Below are 21572 nucleotides of genomic sequence, written 5' to 3'. Positions count from 1 at the left end.
GGGTTTTTTCGCAGAGGATTAACATACGTTTGGATCTGAAAGAAATGCGCCCTTGATCTACTTAAATGCGTTTATGTTCGCGCAAATAATTCATGATCCAGCCTCACCTACAGAAGCAGTAAGTATAATATATTTTAATGAATCATTGCAAATCGCCTTTCCTAATAATGTGCTAATTAGCCAGTTTCACTATGAATGTGGCTGAAGTAAACAGACTCTCAGAGAGCAGATGGAAGAGAGGGGCGGAGTCAGCAGAGCTCATTAGCATTAAATGAGAATTCCACAAACCAGCCTGTTTTGAAAGGAGTTGTTTGTTACAGGGTAAAAAAAAAATTGTTTTTTACACTACCATAGAGAAATTTTAAACAAACTATGTTACAGACTTTTCATTAAGACCCTAAAGAATCATATTAACCTTTAGAAAATGGGCATTATATGAACCCTTTAAGTATTTGCTATTGTATGTTTAAATTCTGAGTTTTGCGCATTTGAAGCTTGCGATTATGGAAAGGGGCGTTACATTTCCGACGAGTGTTTGCGGTGTTCGGCCAAACACAATGCACTAAGTCAGTTGGCCAATCAGAACAGACTGCGCTTGTCAGAAAAAGGGACTTCGTAAAAAACGAAGTGTTTCAGAGAGGCGGGGCATAGAGGACCTACAATAATGTACAGAAAAATAATGTGTTTTTTGAATATTAAAGCATGTCAACATATTCTTTTACACCAAATACACAAAATAATGGTCTTTAAAAAAAGCATAATATGACCCCTTTAAATAAACTTTAATAGAATATTCATTCAAGGTTATCTGGTCTTCGGTAACGTTTTGAAAACATTAGCACAGAAACATTTTTTATACATCATTCATGGAATGTTTTTTTTTAAACCTTTTAGCCTTTTTGTTGGACATTCAGCTGACATTTTTCAAATGTTACCACTGGTTCATTAAGAATTAACATTTCCAACATTTTTGCGAAATTATAGAAAAAAAATTAGTTTAATTAGTTTAAGTTTTGCACATTCAGATAACATTCTGAAATAACTTCTTTTTTATTATTATTTAATTGGAACATTGGCAAAATATTTGAACATATGTGACCCTGTCTGGGAAATCTAGGCTAAAATTTTAAAATCTAATCAGGAGATAACAAGCATCAAATTTTGATTTCACCACTTAATTTTACTCTATGACACGGTCTTACTCAGTCAATATTAAAGATATCAAGGTTACATTTTTACAGAACGTTCTTTACATTATGAAGGATGATTTTATCTAGAAAACATTAAATCACACACAAAAAAATTACTTAAGCTGGGTTTTCAGAGGCAAGGTCACATATATTTGTTAACTGGTTTGATTTTTAGATTTTCTAGTGCAATGACATGTTTACTTGTTTAAATACGACTTTAATTCCACTGTAATATTGCCTTTCCATGAATTTTAAAATGCAAGTCACAGAATCGGAGATCTACAAGCAATGGAGGAAACCGTGTTTATCTTTTCATTTAGACATATAGAGGCGATCAGGTTAGAGGGTAAGAATCAAGAAAAGAAACAGAGAGATGAAAAAGAGGCGCAGAGTGAAAAAAGAAAGCAATTTCAAGCTGTCACCAAGCACAAAACCTGAACAAAGCTGAAGAAAAGAGTTGGGGAGAGCTTGATCAGAGGCTTGAAATAAAAAGGGGTGAGAGGGAAGAAATAGTTTGAAAATTCAGAAAGAGAGGCTGAGAGGGATAAAATAAAACAGAACTGCGAAAGTGGAAAAGGATATCGACTTAAATATGAAAACGACACACACTCACTCAAGGTAGACATTCCCTGTAGAAGAAAATAAACATCTGGAAAAGGATCTAGCTTGATTGGATCCTCCATTCACTTTCAATCCATCTTTTTTAGCCTATTCATGTTCTTTCAGACTTTATTCCTTGCTTCTTTCACTCTGTGTCTTGCTATGACCGTCTATTAAAATTAATAGGTCAAGCTGATGCCCCTGTGGCTCAGGACTCAAGTGAGAATGTGAAATAAGCGAGAGAAGAGGTGTTGAGAGAGTCATAAATCAAAGCATGCTATAGGGGATACACCTCAGATATGAACGTTAATTCATCTGTCTGACACAGAGATATTCTTTAGGGTTGGAGGAAGACATACAAAAAAGACATTCTTTACAGAAAACATGCGACTAACAAGTTTAGCATGTTCATTTAAAAAACTGTCAAATGACAACTACTTAAACTACTTAGAAATTTTTCCTAATTACGACTTATTTCTCACAATTGTGACAATATACTGTATCTTGCGATATGACATCATATCTTACTATGTGATTCCCACAGCTGTGACTGTGTTTCACAGTGCAACTATACATTTTTTTCAATTGCGACTTTTCTTCTAGTAATTGTGACTTGTGACAACTGATTTTGTCTCACAAGGAATATATCTCACAATTAAAACTTTGTGTTTCACACTGTAACTATAACTAACTATAACACTGTAACTACAATTGCAACTTAATCTGTTCCAATAATTTTGACTTTGTATCTCACAATGTCAATTTATATCTTACAATTTCATCATTTTTTCAAATGCACTGTAACTGTATATTTTATATCAGTGCCTTTATATCTCACAATTATGACTTTGAGTTTCACATTGTAACTTTATATTTCACAATTGCCACTTTATTTGTATTAATTTTGAATATATGTCTCGCAATGTAATTTTATATCTGACATTTGCGATTTTTTGTTTTGTCACTGTTACTGTCAAAATGTCACAATTCTGACTTTATTTGCTCTCTCTCTATTTCTTACTTTTTTTATTTTACGTTTCCCATTTGCAACTATGACGCACAATTACGAATTTCCGTTTTACATTGTAAATTCATTTGTACAAATAATTTTAACTTTATATCTCACAATTTCTCTTTACATTTTACAATTGCGTCTTTGTTTTTTGCAATGTACTCTATTATTTTTCCTTTATTTAACCAGCGGAAATCATATTGAGACTATAGTCTCTTTTTCAAATGGTCCCTGGCCAAGAATGGCAGCACTTAAAAATGTAAATGAAAAATAAAAAGGAGAAACCTCATCTAAAACAAACAATGCATACCAAATTACACAATAACATATCAACACCACATAAACCATACCACAACACCTAACAAGGACAAAAGAAAATATAACACAATAACATAATAACCAAGACTACCTACTCAGCTACAGCTACATAAAGCTACATACAGAAATCAAAACAGAACAACAGCCTATATACAATCACACTTACTGTATATATGAAGGTTTCTGTGACATGTAATTTAAAATCATTAAGTGGGATAATAGTGCCTATCTTCAATTTTTTCTGCAAAGCATTCCAGGTTGAAGGAGCATTGTAACGGAAGGCAATTTTACCAGATTAAGATTTTACAGCAACTGTAGTAAAAAGAATGCTGTTTTTAGACTGTATCTAAGATTCATGTAAGATTGTATCTATTGTATCCGCATAGAGATGTACTGCTACATCTACATTTGTACAAATATAATTTATGTAGATTGCAAACAACAAAGGCCCTAATATGGAACCTTGAGGGACTCTAAATGTATATTTCTCAATTGCGACTTTATTTGAAGTAATTGCAACTTTAAGTCTCACATTGTCATTTTATATCTCACATTTGCAACTTTGTGTTTTACAATGTAACTGAACATTTTCCAATTGCAACTTAATATCCACAATAAAAATGTTGTGTTTCACATTGTATAGTAACTTTTTTTCTATTAGCAGCATTCAGAGTGGATATGATAAAAAAGGCTTTGAATCTTTATTTCAAAATTCCAACAATTTGTAGTAATAAATGAGACTTTATGTCTCGCAGTGTCCCTTTATATTTTACAATTGTGGTATTGTGTTTTGCAATGTAACTGTATATTTCACAAAAGCAACTTTATATCTCATAAATTACAACTTTGACATGGTAACTTTATATTTCACAATTGAAACTTTATTTGTAGTCCTTGCGACTTTGTTTTGCAATGTAATGTTATTTCTTACAGTTACCCAAGTTTTATTCTGAGGTAGAAACTGGATTTTTTAGGATAAGGCAAAATTTTAATTTCATTCAAGAAACTAAAAAAATTAATAAATTTTTAGTGTACAGCATCAGATTGAAACTACAGATGTTTCCAAAAAAGACATCTTTGCTCAGAAGACATCTAGTGTTGTAGGATCAAAAGGACCAACATAAAAGATAAAAAAAAACTAACACATAAAGAGATTTAAAAATCACAACCAGATGGGATTTGTAAATCTGTCCATTCAATATGAAGCATGTTTTGTGGACTCTAGTGTGGCGTGCTGTAGGCTGAGAATTATATGTGGATTTTCCTGATTCCTTTGATGTTATATTCCACTGATCTCTCAGAACAGCTTCAGACTGGTGATGGTGGGAATACTCTGATTACCCAGACACACTCAGAGCATCCCAAGTGGGATTAAACTAGAAAAAAATGACACGTACTACTACACTCATTTTGTGGACATCTTAGTAGTGAGTGCGCAAACGAATCATTTCCAAATGAGATTTACTATCTCAGCAACAGGAATACTAACAAAAAGAATAAATGCACAGCAAATAGTGACCTTTTAAGCTCTCGTTCTTCTGAGAAACAGACCAAGACCTCAATGATCTCACATCTTATTTAGAGTTTTCGCTGTCGATGTTTTAAACTGTACATTCAAAATACACTTAAGTACAAATCAAACAAACAAAAATTGTGACTTTGTTGGTAGTAATAGCAACCTTATAACTTATAATGTCATTTTATATCTGACAATTGCATTTTGCTATGCATCTATTTTGCTATTTTTTTACTGAATTTGTTACAATTTGCGACTTTGTCTCACAACTTAATTTTACATCCCATAAATACAACTGTTTTGCAGTGTAAATTTACATTTTGCAATTGCAGTTAGTTTATTTCTAATTTCAATGTTACTCTATTTCTTACTATTGTAAGAATTACAGAAACCTCAGACACTTTGATCTTCTGAGACATACTAAAGACACACAGTGCATTAACATACAGACATCTGTTCCCACATCTCACTGAGAGAAAATGCAGGAAACACCTCTCTCACATATGCAACAGTTCCTTCTCATCCCATTCCTTCCCTTCACATAGCTCACTCAGAATGCTCAATAGTAGGATATAATGGTCTATATTAATGCAAGTGATATTTACAGTCATGTTTGGTGTCATTTGAATTGTCTCAGTGCAGCTGGTACAATGATCTCAGTCTTACAAAAGTAGATTAAAAGATAATTCATTTCCTAAGAATTAAGAGATATTTTGCCTACTGTAATGGGAGGGAGTGCCCCTTCCCAGGGTCCTCCATGTAAATTACCTTCTGTTCCCTTTGAGGTGTAAACCACCCTGGTCTGGGACCTGACTTAATGCAAATTCCAATTGTTAGTTTCTGTCTTCATCTCGGGGGATGTTTGTCTTGGTCTGAGGTATTTAAACGATTGCAGCAAAAGGATCAGGGCCTTCTGTAGCTGGAAAGAGCCCATAGCATGAAGTGTGTCCACGCACTTCATACTGTGTATTTTTCTAAGGCCCCTTACATAGTCAACGCGAGAAACGCGAGCAAGCAACGCGAGCGACGCTCTCCCTTTCATAGTCTAAACAGTGGACGTAAGCGTCACTGGCGATGCGTGTATGCAATACACCGCTCACGCAACAGGGGGTAGTAGAGTCAGGGTGATATTAGTCGGGTCGCGGGTCGCGTGATATTCAGATCACAATGGCAACTGAAAAGGAGTGTATTCTGTTGCTGATTTTACATCGGCGGCAACAAAGGCAACACAGAGATAGGGCCGTTAAGTTCGCATAATTTTTCCTCTTCGCCCGCCATTTTATTCAAACCTTCTTCTTCTGTAAACACAATATACTTGAATTAATGTACAATACTTGCAATGTCGCCCCCACTGACAACGCATAGTATTGCGTGCATCGGCGCGTCGCGTATCAAAAACTGGGACGACACATTTGGCTACGCAACGACGCATAATGGCGGCCGAAGCGTAAAGATGCGTAGCCTCGGGGACGCGTATGCGTACAGATGCGTTGACTATGAAACGGCCCTAAAAGTCAGGTATGCATTTTTTACTATCGGATTCATCTTTGAGAATTTGATGTCTTGTATTGATTTGATATCTATGAATTGGCTATGTAATTGGCATAATCCTTACCTGACTGATAATAAATTGTTACATTTGATTTACTCTGAAATGATTTTTCAGACTAGATGGAGCATAGGGCACATCAGGTGAGGTTTTAGATTTCTGGCTAAACCGCTTGACTTTAGTTAAGTTGCATTAACTATGGGGGGCTAGTAAAAAGTACTGGTCATAACCGCTGGTTATTGTCTCAGCTTTAATTAAGTTGTACGTAGTTATATAACTGTCGGGGGCTAGACAGGTAGTGCTAGCAGAACCGCTGATTATTGTTTTGAGCTTTAACTAAGTTGTACATTGGTAGCTGAGGGGGACTAAACGGAAATACTATTTAAAATATGGTAAGTATGGGTAATCTATTAAATAGTATTGGTCATAACCTCTGACTACTTTTGAGACTGGCGAGTTTGTGATCGTGGGGCACACGTAGAAGAACGGCCGTCGTGGGGCACCCTGAGCAACATAGATTCCTAATGAACGAGTAAAATAAAGTACAGAGTTAAATTAGAATAATCAATTGTCAGAAGAATAACAATAATAATTAGAGACCAACAAACAACCAATTTGCCTTTCAACCTAAATTTGAGGTCATACTAAAATGGAGTCAGATTAAATAATAAAATGGAGTCAGATTTGAGTTTAACCTAAATTGAATAACTACGCGCTGAAAGACCGAACACGCAGGAAACCTTCATCCAGCACTGGATACCTTCCTTGGGCCGAGTGCCTGGACCTTACACTATTATCTAAGTAAAAAAATTGAAAAAGTAATTGTGACTCTATATCTCACAATTTGGAATTTTTCTAACAGTTCTGAGATAAAAAGTCAGAGCTACGCGATATAAACTCACTATTGTGATAAACTCACAATTCTGACTTTATTGCTCGGTGACCTCTGAGCAATACAGTTATCCTTCTGTGTGTTTCTCTTCAGTTGACGTGTTATAGGAGATGAAATGAGGAAGTTTGTGTGTCTATGTGTGTGTGTGTGTGTGTTTGTGTGTGTGTGTGGATGCACACATGTATGTCAATACCTGTGACAGTATTGGAACAGGTGTGGTTATGAATGAGGGCCAGTTCTTCAAACATCATCCCCGGCTCAATGATGTGGAGCCTCTGGCTAGCCCTGGATGCCTCCAGTTTTCCCTCTGTTAACACACACACACACACACACAAGTCATCTACAGTGCTCAAGGTTGGCGGGAGTGACAGGTGTTGAGCAGCAGCGTGACTGTCACATAGACTGATGATCTGACCCATCACAGATTAGGCACGGAGATCCTCAGAGCCCAAACAATCCAGCACATCAGGACAAATACTGCCCTCCTTTAACGAATCATGGCTGGAATTATCACAGCTCACGGACAGATACTGATGAACACTTTAATGGATGGTAATAGATCAAACTCCTGCTCCTCTCTATCCTTTTATTTCACTTGCAGCCTGGGTGTTTAGACATGCACTGACATTTTAAAACTAATTTAGCCCCACATAACCAGCAGGAATGATTTCTTTTTCAGCGAAAAAAAGAATGTCTTTCTTTCCAGAAGCAGGTCAGTCTCACACTTCTCCTGCTTCCTGCCTGGTCCTGCAAACACTATGGGAGGTGCATACTAATTAATGTGCTTCAGTCAGAGACAGGGAATGAGTGTCTAAAGTACACTTGTAATGTTAGTCAAGGTTTCTGGCACCAACAACCTTTTTATGACTATTTTGCAATTACTCTTTAAAGGATTAAGGAGAATGTGTGCATGTGTATATGTTTGTTTGTTTGTTTGTTTTGTTTTTTGGCCACTGTATCTTTAATAATTCTATTATAAGTGATCTCTTTGCTGCTTGTTCTTGATTTCACATGGACTAAAGCACTTGCACAATTTATGTAAAGTCAAACTAACATACAAACCCGATTCCAAAAAAGTTGGGACACTGTACAAATTGTGAGTAAAAAAGGAATGGAATAAGTTACAAATCTCATAAACATATTTTATTCACAATAGAATATAGATAACATATCAAATGTTGAAAGTGAGAAATTTTGAAATGTCATTCCAAATATTGGCTCATTTTGGATTTTTGGATTTTCATGAGAGCTACACATTACAAAAAATTTGGGACAGGTAGAAAAAAGAGGCCGGAAAAGTTAAATGTACATATAAGGAACAGCTGGAGGACCAATTTGCAACTTATTAGGTCAATTGGCAACATGATTGGGTATAAAAAGAGCCTCTCAGAGTGGCAGTGTCTCTCAAAAGTCAAGATGTGCATAGGATCACCAATTCCCCCAATGCCCACATGAAAAATAGTGGAGCAATATCAGAAAGGAGATTCTCAGAGAAAAATTATAAAGAGTTTGAAGTTATCATCATCTAGAGTGCATCATCTAGAGGACGCCATGTCATCCGGACTAAAGAGGACATGGACAACCAAAGTTGTTATCAGCGCTCAGTTCAGAAGCCAGCATCTCTGGTATGGGGTTGCATGAGTGCATGTGGCATGGGCAGCTTACACATCTGGAAAGGCACCATCATTGCTGAAAGGTATATCCAAGTTCTAGAAAAACATATGCTCCCATCCAGACATGGTCTCTTTCAGGGAAGACCTTGCATTTTCCAACATGACAATGCCAGAACACATACTGCATCAATTACAACATCATGGCTGCATAGAAGAAGGATCCGGGTACTGAAATGGCCAGCCTGCAGTCAAGATCTTTCACCCATAGAAAACATTTGGTGCATCATAAGCAAGGAAGATGCAACAAAGAAGACCTCAGAAAGTTGAGCAACTGGAAGCCTGTATTAGACAAGAATGGGACAACATTCCTATTCCTAAACTTGAGCAACTTGTCTCCTCCTCCGCCTTCTCCCAACTTTTTTGAGATGTGTTGATGCCATGAAATTTAAAATCAACTTATTTTTCCCTTAAAATGATAAATTTTCTCATTTTAAACATTTAATATGTCATCTACGTTGTATTCTGAATAAAATATTGAAATTTGAAACTTCAACATCATTGAATTCTGTTTTATTCACAATCTGTACAGTGTCCCAACTTTTTTGGAATCGGATTGTATATGGATAATGATAATGTAACATTGCTTTCTTCAGCATGTTAAAATAACTAAAATCTAGTACATATCAAAAACATTAATATTTTGAAATGTTATTACAATTTAAAATAACTGTTCTTGATTTTAATTATAGTTTTAATTGTAATTGTGTGTATATACAAATATATAATCAAATATTAGCAAAGCAGAATTTTGCTGCTGATTTGGCAAGGCAAGGCAATTTTTTTCTAAAGCACAATTAAAAACAATAAGTTGACCAATGTGCTGTACAGATTCTAAAAGCATAAGCATATACACATAAAAGAAACAAACAAACAAACAAAAAATCACTTAATAGCATTTTGCGAAAAAAGCCTGGGAGAAAAAATTAGTCTTTAAAAGGGACTTAAATGACACCACAGTGGAGGCAGTTCTTATGTGTAAAGGCAAACTGTTCCAAAGCCTTGGGGTCGATACTGCAAAAGCACAGGAATCACGTCTAAAACAGTAAACTACAGTAAAAAAAACATACACAAACAAAACCAAATTAAACCCTGCACCTCAAAATGATACATTGATGTGTAAAGACACAAATCAATTGGTCTGTGCAAGAAACTGAACAGTGTTTACATTGTTTTTTTTTTTTTTTACCTCTGATTCACGCAGTGTCTAAACTGTTAGAACTCTCCTGGGCATGTTCTGTTGTGTGCATTCTTAGCAGCAGATGCGTGAGGCGTCTTCTTCTTCTTCTTGCTTTATGGCGGATCTCAGACTTATAAGTGCAAAACCGCCACCTATTTCAAATGGACCATTGATACTCTATCTACAATCTCAATTAGGAGTTTCAATGGTCCACTCAAGTGATAGGTGGCAGTAATGCACTTATAAGTCTGCGATCCGCCATAAAGCAAGAAGAAGATGCCTCATGCACCTGCTGCTGAGAACGCACTCAGGAGGACGTGGTCAGGAGAGTTCGAACAGTTTGCACATTGCGTCCTAATACCCCCCCCCCCCCCCCCATCTCCCCTAGAAAAAATATATTCCAAGCTTTTCAAGGGCCCTCTCGTCTTTTTGGGGCCCTGGTAATCAGTACTGGTTTTTCCCCCAATCCGACGCCCCTGACAGTAGTCCAGACGAGAAGACGCTAAAGCATGCATCATTTTTTAAAATTACAAAAAAGTATAAAACGGCTTAATCTTTGCCACTGTTCTAAGTAAAAAAAAAAAGCCAGATTGAACAACATAATTTACCAAAGATAGATGGATTGATTCGCTGCTCAGGAAACATTTCTTATTTTTATCGATGTTGAAAATGTGCACGGTTACTTGCGTAACCTCAGTTCCCTGAGATACAGGAAAGAGTACTGCATCTACAGCAACTGAGAAGAAACAGTCGAGCTACAGAGAAGGACAGCAGCTTGTGAGTGTTTTGTCTCGTGTTCTCATTAGACTACTGTGTGATCGCCATTGCTAGGAAAGTTGTTGTTTTAAATTGTGTGTGTCTTACCCTGGTAAATAAGTGCTGAAAGTGGCGCTTGGTATTGCGTTTGCCAATCGCTGGACCGCCCAATTTCGAGCTGCTAAATAGTGAGGCATGGCCAGCTGACTTAAATCACAGGTAATCAGGCAAATACAAAAGCAGTAGGTTTCACCGCGACAGCCCTCGTGTGAATCCTCCTCCAGTGAAGACAGATGAGTGTAAAGACAATCGACTCTACCTGCGCGACTCACCGAGCAAGGACACCGACAGGGCACTTGAGTATTGATTTTTCCTCCCTTTCTTTACTTTTTGTATAACTTGTTCTCAAATATTTCTTACACTTGTAGTCACTATGTGCTTTCAGATCTCTAATATCACTACTAACACTCGAAGAGCATGCTACGTACATCGCAGGAAGGCCTGTTTGACAAACCTACGGCCTGTCCCTTTGACCTCTACTACTACGTTCTGTATTCCAGTTGGTCTCTGGAACTGCCAGTCTGCAGTTAACAAAGCAGACTTCATTTCTTATATTGCTACTCATTCTGGTCTCAACCTCATGGCACTGACTGAGACTTGGATCAAACTATCTGAAGATACTGCTACCCCTGCAGCCCTCTCAACTAATTTCACTTGTTCCCACACTCCGCGTACCACTGGGAGGGGTGGAGGTACGGGTCTCCTTGTATCAAAAGAATGGAAATTTGATCTTCAGCCATCACCTACAGGTAATGGTCCATTTGAATCACATGCCATTACTGAAACCCACCCTGTTAAAATCCACTTTGTGGTCACTTATCCCCCAGGTCGATTGGGAAACTTCTTTGAGGAGTTAGATGTGCTGCTATCAAACTTTCCTGAAGATGGTACTCCTCTGGTACTGCTTGGTGACTTCAACATCCACCTAGATAAACCACAGGCTGCTGACTTCAAAACTCTGCTCACCTCATTTGATCTCAAACTAGTGTCTACTACAGCGACTCACAAATCAGGCAACCAACTGGACCTCATCTACGCGCGCTACTGCTCTGTGGACAACTCTTCAGTTGCTCCAATGCACACCTCAGACCACTTCCTAATTACTGCTAACCTAGCACTTACTCCTGAAGTGCCTCACACTCCAACGCAGGTCACCTTTCGACGGAACCTACGCTCACTCTCTCCATCTCGCCTATCTTCTGTGGTTTCATCCTCAATTCTTGCACTCTCTCAGTTTTCAGCTCTGGACACGAGCAGCACTACGGAAACTCTTTGCTCCACTTTAACATCTTGCTTGGACAGCTTTTGCCCACTGTTGTCTAGACCAGCAAGCACTGCCCCATCTGCCCCCTGGCTGTCTGAGGTTCTCCGTGAACATCGCTCTAAACTCAGAGCTGCAGAGAGAAAATGGCAGAAAACAAGAAAACAACTCTACTGACATCAGTGTGTATCAGTCTCTCCTCTCTTCCATCTCTGCAAATGTCTTCACGGCTAAAACATCCTACTACTACAACAAAATTAACAGCTGTTGTGATGCTCGCACACTCTTCTAGACTTTCTCTTCTCTTGTTAATCCGCCGCCACCACCTCCTCCATCAACTCTTACAGCGGACGACTTTGCAATTTTCTTCACAAATAAGACAAGAACCATCAGTGACAAATTCTCCACACCGCAGACTGAGGACAACTTCACAATGACCAACGCACACTGTTTCTCCTCCTTCTCCCCACTCTCAGAGATGGACTTTTCCAAACTTCTCCTGTCCAATCATCCTACTACTTGTCAACTTGATCCGATCCCCACTCACCTCCTTCAAGCGATCTCTTCTTCAGTCATACCTTCGCTTCCTCACATTATCAACTCCTCTCTTCACACTGGAACATTTCCCTCAGCATTCAAGCAGGCTTGGGTAAGCCCACTGCTCAAGAAACCATCTCTAAATCCAGCGCTTCTTGAAAACTACAGACCGGTATCCCTTCTTCCATTCATTGCAAAGACACTTGAGCGAGCTGTGTTCAACCAGCTTTCTATGTTCCTTGTACAGAACAACCTCCTGAACAGCAACCAATCTGGCTTCAAAAGTGGCCACTCAACTGAGACTGCTCTGCTCTTGGTTACTGAAGCCCTGCGACTAGCAAGAGCAGCTTCAAAATCCTCAGTACTCATCTTACTGTCTGAGTGACATTTCTAAGTGTCCAATTCTAGATGAATGACCATCACCTTCAGCTTAACCTTACCAAGACAGAACTCCTCTTGATTCCAGCTAACCCATTGCTTCATCACAACTTCTCTATACAGCTGGGTTCATCAACCATTACTCCTTCGAGGACAGCCTCACATATACCACATATACCTCACATATACTGTGATGGATCATCAGTTAAGCTTCACAGACCACATTGCTACAATGGGTTGTGTTCAATGAGCCAAAAAAAGCTCAATTTACTCCTCTCCTCATCAGGTTACACTGGCTACCAATAGCCGCTCGCATCAAATTCAAGGTACTGATGCTAGCCTACAAGACGACCACTGGGATGGCACCAACATACCTAAACTAACTGGTTAAATCTTATGTGCCTTCCAGAAGTTTGCACTCTGCAAGTGAACAACGGCTTGTGGTGCCATTCCAAAAAAGTTCAAAATCACTCTCACGGACCTTTTCCTGGACTGTGGCCAGCTGGTGGAATGACATCCCAATCTCAATTCGTACAGCTGAGTCTTTACTCATTTTCAAGAAACATCTAAATACTCATCTTTTTCGCCCGCACTTAACCAATTTTTCTTGTCTTTTCATTAAAAAAAAACTTGGCTATGCATTCTATACTAGACTAACTGAGACTTGTCATGGCGCTTGTATACTGTTGTTGTTCTCTTGTTGACCGATTACTTCTATTGTTCTCATTTGTAAGTCGCTTTGGATAAAAGCGTCTGCTAAATGATTAAATGTAAATCTTGCTAAATGACACTATGGGAAAAAGCCTTTTTTTCCAGAACTGAAACCTTTTGAAGTGTAACAGCACGGCTATTTGTGGAGTGTATTAAAAACCAACCAAAGGTTTGGCAGCAGAGCCAGCAGGGCGACAAAGCCCGCGACAAAGAGGCTGCTTGGTGATTGGTCCAGCCGTAGCGAGTCTTGGCCCCCTTCTCTTCCTGTCTTGCAGATCAGGAAGATGCCTTAGTCACTCAGTCCAATGCTAACCAATGAGACACGCATCCAAACTTTAAATTGTGGACAGTAAGAATGTTAGGGCTCTAGATACGGCTTTGGATGCGTCTAGCTCAGGGATTCCTGTACATTGTTCGGTTCCGGAAACAGAGCCCCTGCAGCAGGGCAACTGGGTGACGGTGAGGCAGCGTAGTCGTGGGTCAAAACAGAGCTCTTCTGTTCCGATCAAAACATTAAACAGGTTCTCCCCACTCAGTGATGCAACCACTGAGAAACCTGACGAAAGTGCTCTAGTTATTGGTGATTCTATTGTACGGAACGTGAATATAGAGACACCAGCCACCATAGTCAAATGCTTACCGGGAGCCAGAGCGCCTGACATCTTGGCAAATTTAAAAGTGCTGGCTAATGCTAAACGTAAATACAGTAAGATTGTTATTCATGCCGGCGCTAATGATGTTCGACTTCGCCAGTCGGAGATCACTAAAAATAACATTAAAGAGGTGTGTGAACTTGCAAGCACGATGTCAGACACTGTAATATGCTCTGGTCCCCTCCCTGCTTACCGTGGTGATGAGATGCATAGCAGATTGTCATCACTCAATGGCTGGATGTCTAAGTGGTGCCCACAGAATAACATAGGTTTCATAGACAATTGGACGAGCTTTTGGGGCAGACCTGACCTGTTTAAAAGAGATGGTCTTCATCCCTCCTGGGGTGGCGCCACTCTTCTCTTCTACTAGAAATATGGCAAATAGTCTTAGTGTTTATACTTGACCAACTGGGGCCCAGGTCAGGAAGCAGACAGACTGGCTAAACCGAACGTCTGCTAGCTGCCTCCCGTCACAGAGGTCAGTTAATTCTCAGCACATAGAGACTTTTTCACCTAGATATCACACTATAGAGACTGTGTCTGTTCCCCGAACTAGAAAATACAAAAAACGTCCAAACCAAGTTAAGATTAACAATTTAATTGAGGTTCAACAAATAAAAAACAGAAGCAATATGGATAAACAAATGATAAAGCTTGGCTTATTGAATATCAGATCCCTTTCTACGAAAACATTCTTTGTAAATAATATGATCACTGATCATAATATAGATGTACTCTGTTTGACAGAAACCTGGCTAAAACCTGATGATTACATTATTTTAAATGAGTCCACCCCCCAAGAGTACTGTTATAAACATGAGCCGTGTCTAAAAGGCAAAGGTGGAGGTGTTGCTTCAATTTATAACAACGTCTTCAGGATTTCTCAGAGGGCAGGCTTCAAGTATAACTCGTTTGAAGTAATGGTGCTTCATATAACATTATCCAGAGAAACAAATGTTAATGACAAATCCCCTGTTATGTTTGTACTGGCTACTGTATACAGGCCACCAGGGCACCATACAGACTTTATTAAAGAGTTTGGTGATTTTACATCCGAGTTAGTTCTGGCTGCAGATAAAGTTTTAATAGTTGGTGATTTTAATATCCATGTTGATAATGAAAAAGATGCATTGGGATCAGCATTTATCGACATTCTGAACTCTATTGGTGTTAGACAACACGTTTCAGGACCTACTCACTGTCAAAATCATACTCTAGATTTAATACTGTCACATGGAATTGATGTTGATGGTGTTGAAATTATGCAGCCAAGTGATGATATCTCAGATCATTATTTAGTTCTGTGCAAACTTCATATAGCCAAAATTTTAAATTCTACTTCTTGTTACAAGTATGGAAGAACCATCACTTCTAACACAAAAGACTGCTTTTTAAGTTATCTTCCTGATGTAACCAAATTCCTTAGCATATCCAAAACCTCAGAACAACTTGATGATGTAACAGAAACTATGGACTCTCTCTTTTCTAGCACTTTAAATAAAGTTGCTCCTTTACGCTTAAGGAAGGTTAAGGAAAACAGTTTGACACCATGGTATAATGAGCATACTCGCACCCTAAAGAGAGCAGCCCGAAAAAAGGAGCGCAGCTGGAGGAAAACAAAACTAGAGGTATTTTGTATTGCTTGGCGGGAAAGTAACATATCCTACAGAAAAGCATTAAAAACTGCTAGATCCAATTACTTTTCTTCTCTTTTAGAAGAAAACAAACATAACCCCAGGTATTTATTCAATACAGTGGCTAAATTAACGAAAAATAAAGCCTCAACAAGTGTTGACATTTCCCAACACCACAGCAGTAATGACTTTATGAACTACTTTACTTCTAAAATCGATACTATTAGAGATAAAATTGCAACCATTCAGCCGTCAGCTACAGTATCACATCAGACAGTGCACTATAGACCCCCTGAGGAACAGTTCCACTCATTCTCTACTATAGGAGAGGAAGAATTGTATAAACTTGTTAAATCATCTAAACCAACAACATGTATGTTAGACCCCATACCATCTAAGCTCCTAAAAGAGGTGCTTCCAGAAGTCATAGATCCTCTTCTGACTATTATTAATTCCTCATTGTCATTAGGATATGTCCCCAAAACCTTCAAACTGGCTGTTATTAAGATTCTCATCAAAAAACCACAACTTGACCCCAAAGAACTAGTTAATTATAGACCAATCTCGAATCTCCCTTTTCTGTCCAAGATACTAGAAAAGGTGGTATCCTCACAATTATATTCCTTCTTAGAGAAAAATGGTATATGTGAGGATTTCCAGTCAGGATTTAGACCGTATCATAGTACTGAGGCTGCTCTCCTTAGAGTTACAAATGATCAGCTCTTATCATCTGATCGTGGGTGTATCTCTCTATTAGTTTTATTGGATCTTAGTGCTGCGTTTGACACAATTAACCACAGCATTCTTTTGCATAGACTTGAACACTTTGTTGGCATCAGTGGAAGTGCATTAGCATGGTTTAAATCATACTTATATGACCGCCATCAGTTCGTAGCAGTGAATGAAGATGTATCCTATCGATCACAAGTGCAGTATGGAGTACCTCAAGGCTCAGTACTAGGGCCGCTACTCTTCACGCTTTATATGTTACCCTTGGGAGATATCATCAGGAAACATGGTGTTAGCTTTCATTGTTATGCTGATGATACTCAGCTCTATATTTCTTCGCAGCCCGGTGAAATGCACCAATTTGAAAAACTAATGGATTGCATAGTCGATATAAAAAACTGGATGACGAGTAATTTTTTACTACTAAATTCTGAAAAAACAGAGGTTTTAATTATAGGACCTAAAAACTCTGCTTGTAATAACCTAGAACACTGTCTAAGACTTGATGGTTGCTCTGTCAATTCTGTGTGCTATTTGATCGCAATCTTTCCTTAGAAAGCCACGTTTCTAGCATTTGTAAAACTGCATTTTTCCATCTCAAAAATATATCTAAATTACGGCCTATGCTCTCAATGTCAAATGCAGAAATGTTAATCCATGCATTTATGACCTCAAGGTTAGATTATTGTAATGCTTTATTGGGTGGTTGTTCTGCACGCTTAGTAAACAAACTACAGCTAGTCCAAAATGCAGCAGCAAGAGTTCTTACTAGAACCATGAAGTATGACCACATTAGCCCGGTCCTGTCAACTCTGCACTGGCTCCCTATCAAGCATCGTATAGATTTTAAAATATTGTTTATTACTTATAAAGCCCTGAATGGTTTAGCACCTCAGTATTTGAATGAGCTCTTTTTACATTATAATCCTCTACGTCCGCTACGTTCTCAAAACTCAGGCAATTTGATAATACCTAGAATATCAAAATCAACTGCGGGCGGCAGATCCTTTTCCTATCTGGCGCCTAAACTCTGGAATAACCTACCTAACATTGTTCGGGAGGCAGACACACTCTTGCAGTTTAAATCTAGATGAAAGACCATCTCTTTAACCTGGCATACACATAAAATACTAATGTGCTTTTATTATCCAAATCCGTTAAAGGATTTTTAGGCTGCATTAATTAGGTAAACCGGAACCGGAAACACTTCCCATAACACCCTATGTACTTGCTACATCATTAGATGAATGGCATCTACGCTAATATTTGTCTGTTTCTCTCTTGTTCCGAGGTCACCGTGGCCACCAGATCCAGTCTGTGTCCAGATCAGAGGGTCACTGCAGTCACCCGGATCCAGTACGTATCCAGACCAGATACTGGATCAGCACCTAGAAAGGACCTCTACATCCCTGAAAGACAGCGGAGACCAGGACAACTAGAGTCCCAGATACAGATCCCCTGTAAAGACCTTGTCTCAGAGGAGCACCAGGACAAGACCACAGGAAACAGATGATTCTTCTGCACAATCTGACTTTGCTGCAGCCTGGAATTGAACTACTGGTTTCGTCTGGTCAGAGGAGAACTGGCCCCCCAACTGAGCCTGGTTTCTCCCAAGGTTTTTTTCTCCATTCTGTCACCGATGGAGTTTCGGTTCCTTGCCGCTGTCGCCTCTGGCTTGCTTAGTTGGGGTCACTTCATCTACAGCGATATCGTTGGCTTGATTGGAAATAAATGCACAGACACTATTTAACTGAACAGAGATGACATAACTCAATCCAATGATGAACTGCCTTTAACTATCATTTTTGCATTATTGACACTGTTTTCCTAATGAATGTTGTTCAGTTGCTTTGACGCAATGTATTTTGTTTAAAGCGCTATATAAATAAAGGTGACTTTGACTTTGACTAACTTGGGTCAGGGTCCCTGACACTCAGGAAAGGGGTAGCGTCTGGCTGAGCCAGAACGCCCTCGTGTCTGTTGAGTTGAGCAGACTGAGTGGTGGGGGTGGCAGGTGAAAGGCTTCATGGGTTGCTGAGATGGTGTGGGCTTAAGGCGACTAGGAGCAGCTGCGGGGCTGAAGTGCTTTGGCAGGAAGTGTCGCATGGCTTGGGATGACATCTGTGCCTCTGTAAAGTGCTAAGTGAACCCTTCAACCACCTGTCCAAAGGGGCTGGTGGGGGAGATCGGTGACTCAAGGAAGGGGACCTTGTACGCATTCTTGATCTCCATCAAAGTAAGCCAAAAGAAGCGCTTGAGCACAACAAGGCTTGCCAATGACCTCCCGTCTGTTGAGGAAAAGGCGACAGATCAGCCGAGCAGAGAGATCACTGGGTCCTACTTAGAGGCATGTCGATGGCGAGCAGGCCTCTGGGATCAGGGGAGAGTGTAGTCATTGTCGCTGAAGGAGAAGAAATCTGATGATCCTGTGGCTCCACTCCGCTGAGCCATTGGTTCAATTTTAATACACTGCACAAACCAATGGTCGTGCAGTTACACTGCGTGATTGAAAAAAGGCTTCAGTTCAGGAGAAAATTACTCTTTTCCATAGCATCTTTTAACAAGACCCAGTAGGAGTGAAGTATTGATAGGGAACTGTTGTGCTGCTTCATATTTTGTGGAAACCATGAGATACATTTTTTCAGGATTCTTTGATGAAAGTTTAAAACAACAGCATTTAAAAAAAAGAAATGTCAGTTTTGATGATTGCTTGATAAAGGTATTCATTTCTTTCAATAAATAAATAAATACATAAAAATCTTACTGACCACTAGCTTTTGAACTTCCGCAAAAAAATGAATAAAATAAGTAAATAAATAAATAAATAAAAATACTAATAAATAAATAAATAAATGGAGTTTATTTAAAATTCAGATTTTGTATTTTACTACATATAACAGCTTTTGCAGAGAAGCTATTAATAATCGACAGGGAAGCACAAAGCATATTTGAGTAAAAAACAAACCTATAACCTGTAAATGCTGTTATTCATTTCAAATGCAAAGAGGATGTTTACATAAAAGTCTTAAAAGCACAGTATCAATATTATATTATATTATATTATATTATATTATATTATATTATATTATATTATATTATATTATATTATATTATAGGTTCAAGGGGATATGACTCCACTAATAGTCAAATGCGGCCATGATGAGTTTGATTTATATGTAAACTGAATGTAAAGAGCTGAAGGGTAACTAAAAGCTGAAAGCAAAAGACAAACAGTACCAAAACATAAGCATATAAACCAGAGAGAATATTAAAAAGACACAGAAATTAATTATTCACAATACGCCTGGAGGCATAACTGGACCTCTAATAATGAGTGACTTTTGAGCACTGGGTTATAAGATACCCATGTAAGCACTGGGATCTGTGAATGTTCAGACATGCTCACAGATCAACATGCAATATGAGAAGTATTATGAGGCGAGAGTATCTCTTTATTCTCACACTCGTACTCACCTTCAACTATATAAGCCTGGGTCCCATTATCCCCTTCCTGGACAACACTCACACCCTGTTTGAGCGTTATGGGGTAGGCAGACTCCACCAAACACCGCATCTGATCCCTGTCTAGATATTTTATACACTCATTTTCTGCCAGAGCCGATTCTATCAGCCGCTGTGACCTTAAAAAAATAAAGACAGATAAAGACTTACAATGGGGAAATGTAGCACTATAGGCAACAAGGGAATGAGTTGAGATGTTAGGCAGGTTCTTACGCTTGACTTTTGCTGTGGCTGATTGGTGGGTTTTGTAAGACCAGTTTCGGCTCCAAGGTAACTGGTTCTGTTAGCAGAGCTTTTCTTCTCACTCTCAGGGAAGAGACACATTGTTGACCTAAATGCAAATGAAATGAGTGTAAAGATGAATAATACTATGTTTTATAAGATTAAAAAAGACTGGGTTGTTACCTCTGAACTCTGCGTGGATTGCTGATGCATGATGCACATAAAAGTAAAGTCAGATTTGCTGTCATAGATTATTGTGATTGCACTAATGTGTTTCTGAAAATTTGGAGTTGTATTTCATTTAAACCTCAATTAACATAAATTTCAAATACGATTTAAATGTGTGTGCATGTGTGTGGACCGAGCGCCAACCTCCCGCTCTCTCTCGTGAGGCCAATAAGGAAGTGACTTAAACTGCAATTCATCGACTGGCCGCTTGAGGCTGGCTGCAAAATGGAGTCAGTCCCATAGACTCCCCATGTTAAAATGCCCAACTTTACAGCAGGAAAAAACATGTTTACAGCCTGGTGCAAAAAAATGATTTTGGTCTAAATAGCTAATTTTGCCCTTCATGACAACTGTGAGGGGGGTGAATTTTTTTTATAACTCATCCGTTTAAATTATATTAAGACTTAAAGTTCTGCATAATTAAGGGCGTAGCCACTTGAGTGACAGGTGGATTGCCGTTGCTGACACTGCCGTCGTGCTATGTGGGTGTGGCTTCAGCAAGTAGCTCCCGCCTTTTTGCCCATTTTTGATTGTCCGGGAGAGTCGCGCAGTGACACGCTGCCAAGATGGCGACGGCCCGCTCTACACACATAGGCTGTGTCCAAATTCAGGGTCTGCATCCTCCTTAGGATCCTTCCTACCCGGTTGAAGGTAGGGATGGGACGATACACTTAAACTCACGATACGATGCACCTCGATATGCCATGGTCACGATACGATACGTCACGATACGATATCAAAAAAGAAAGAAAAAAAAGAAGAAAATATTACTGTATAACAACAACTTATTTATTTTTGTTTCAGCTGCACACAGGGAAACACAAGGCCTAACTGGCCAAACACAAACAAGAACACTCCCTTAGTGCTGCTCTAATCCTAGGTTAAGTTATCTCAGGACTGGTTCTTCTTCAAAAAAACTAACATATCAACATGTTCTGGTGTAATCAGTGATCT

The 21572-nt window shown here is 38.9% G+C and overlaps 1 protein-coding gene across 2 annotated transcripts in view; it reads right to left on the bottom strand.

The window, feature by feature from the left end:
- prkg1l (protein kinase cGMP-dependent 1, like) overlaps positions 1 to 21572 on the bottom strand; it is a 44294-nt gene that overhangs the window by 17550 nt on the left and 5172 nt on the right. For both annotated transcript variants that reach the window (XM_059503144.1, XM_059503143.1), the window contains exons 3-5: positions 20382 to 20499; positions 20121 to 20287; positions 7271 to 7384 (exon numbers count right to left, since the gene is read on the bottom strand). In XM_059503144.1, coding sequence (XP_059359127.1) covers positions 7271 to 7384; positions 20121 to 20287; positions 20382 to 20499 — 399 coding nt within the window. The remainder of the gene's footprint in view (positions 1 to 7270; positions 7385 to 20120; positions 20288 to 20381; positions 20500 to 21572) is intronic.

This window comes from Carassius carassius, chromosome 21 (genome assembly GCF_963082965.1).
Source record: "Carassius carassius chromosome 21, fCarCar2.1, whole genome shotgun sequence".
NCBI classification, from domain to species: domain Eukaryota; kingdom Metazoa; phylum Chordata; class Actinopteri; order Cypriniformes; family Cyprinidae; genus Carassius; species Carassius carassius.
The sequence above is the reverse complement of the archived record's forward strand: the minus strand, read 5'-3'. Positions and strand labels throughout refer to the sequence as shown.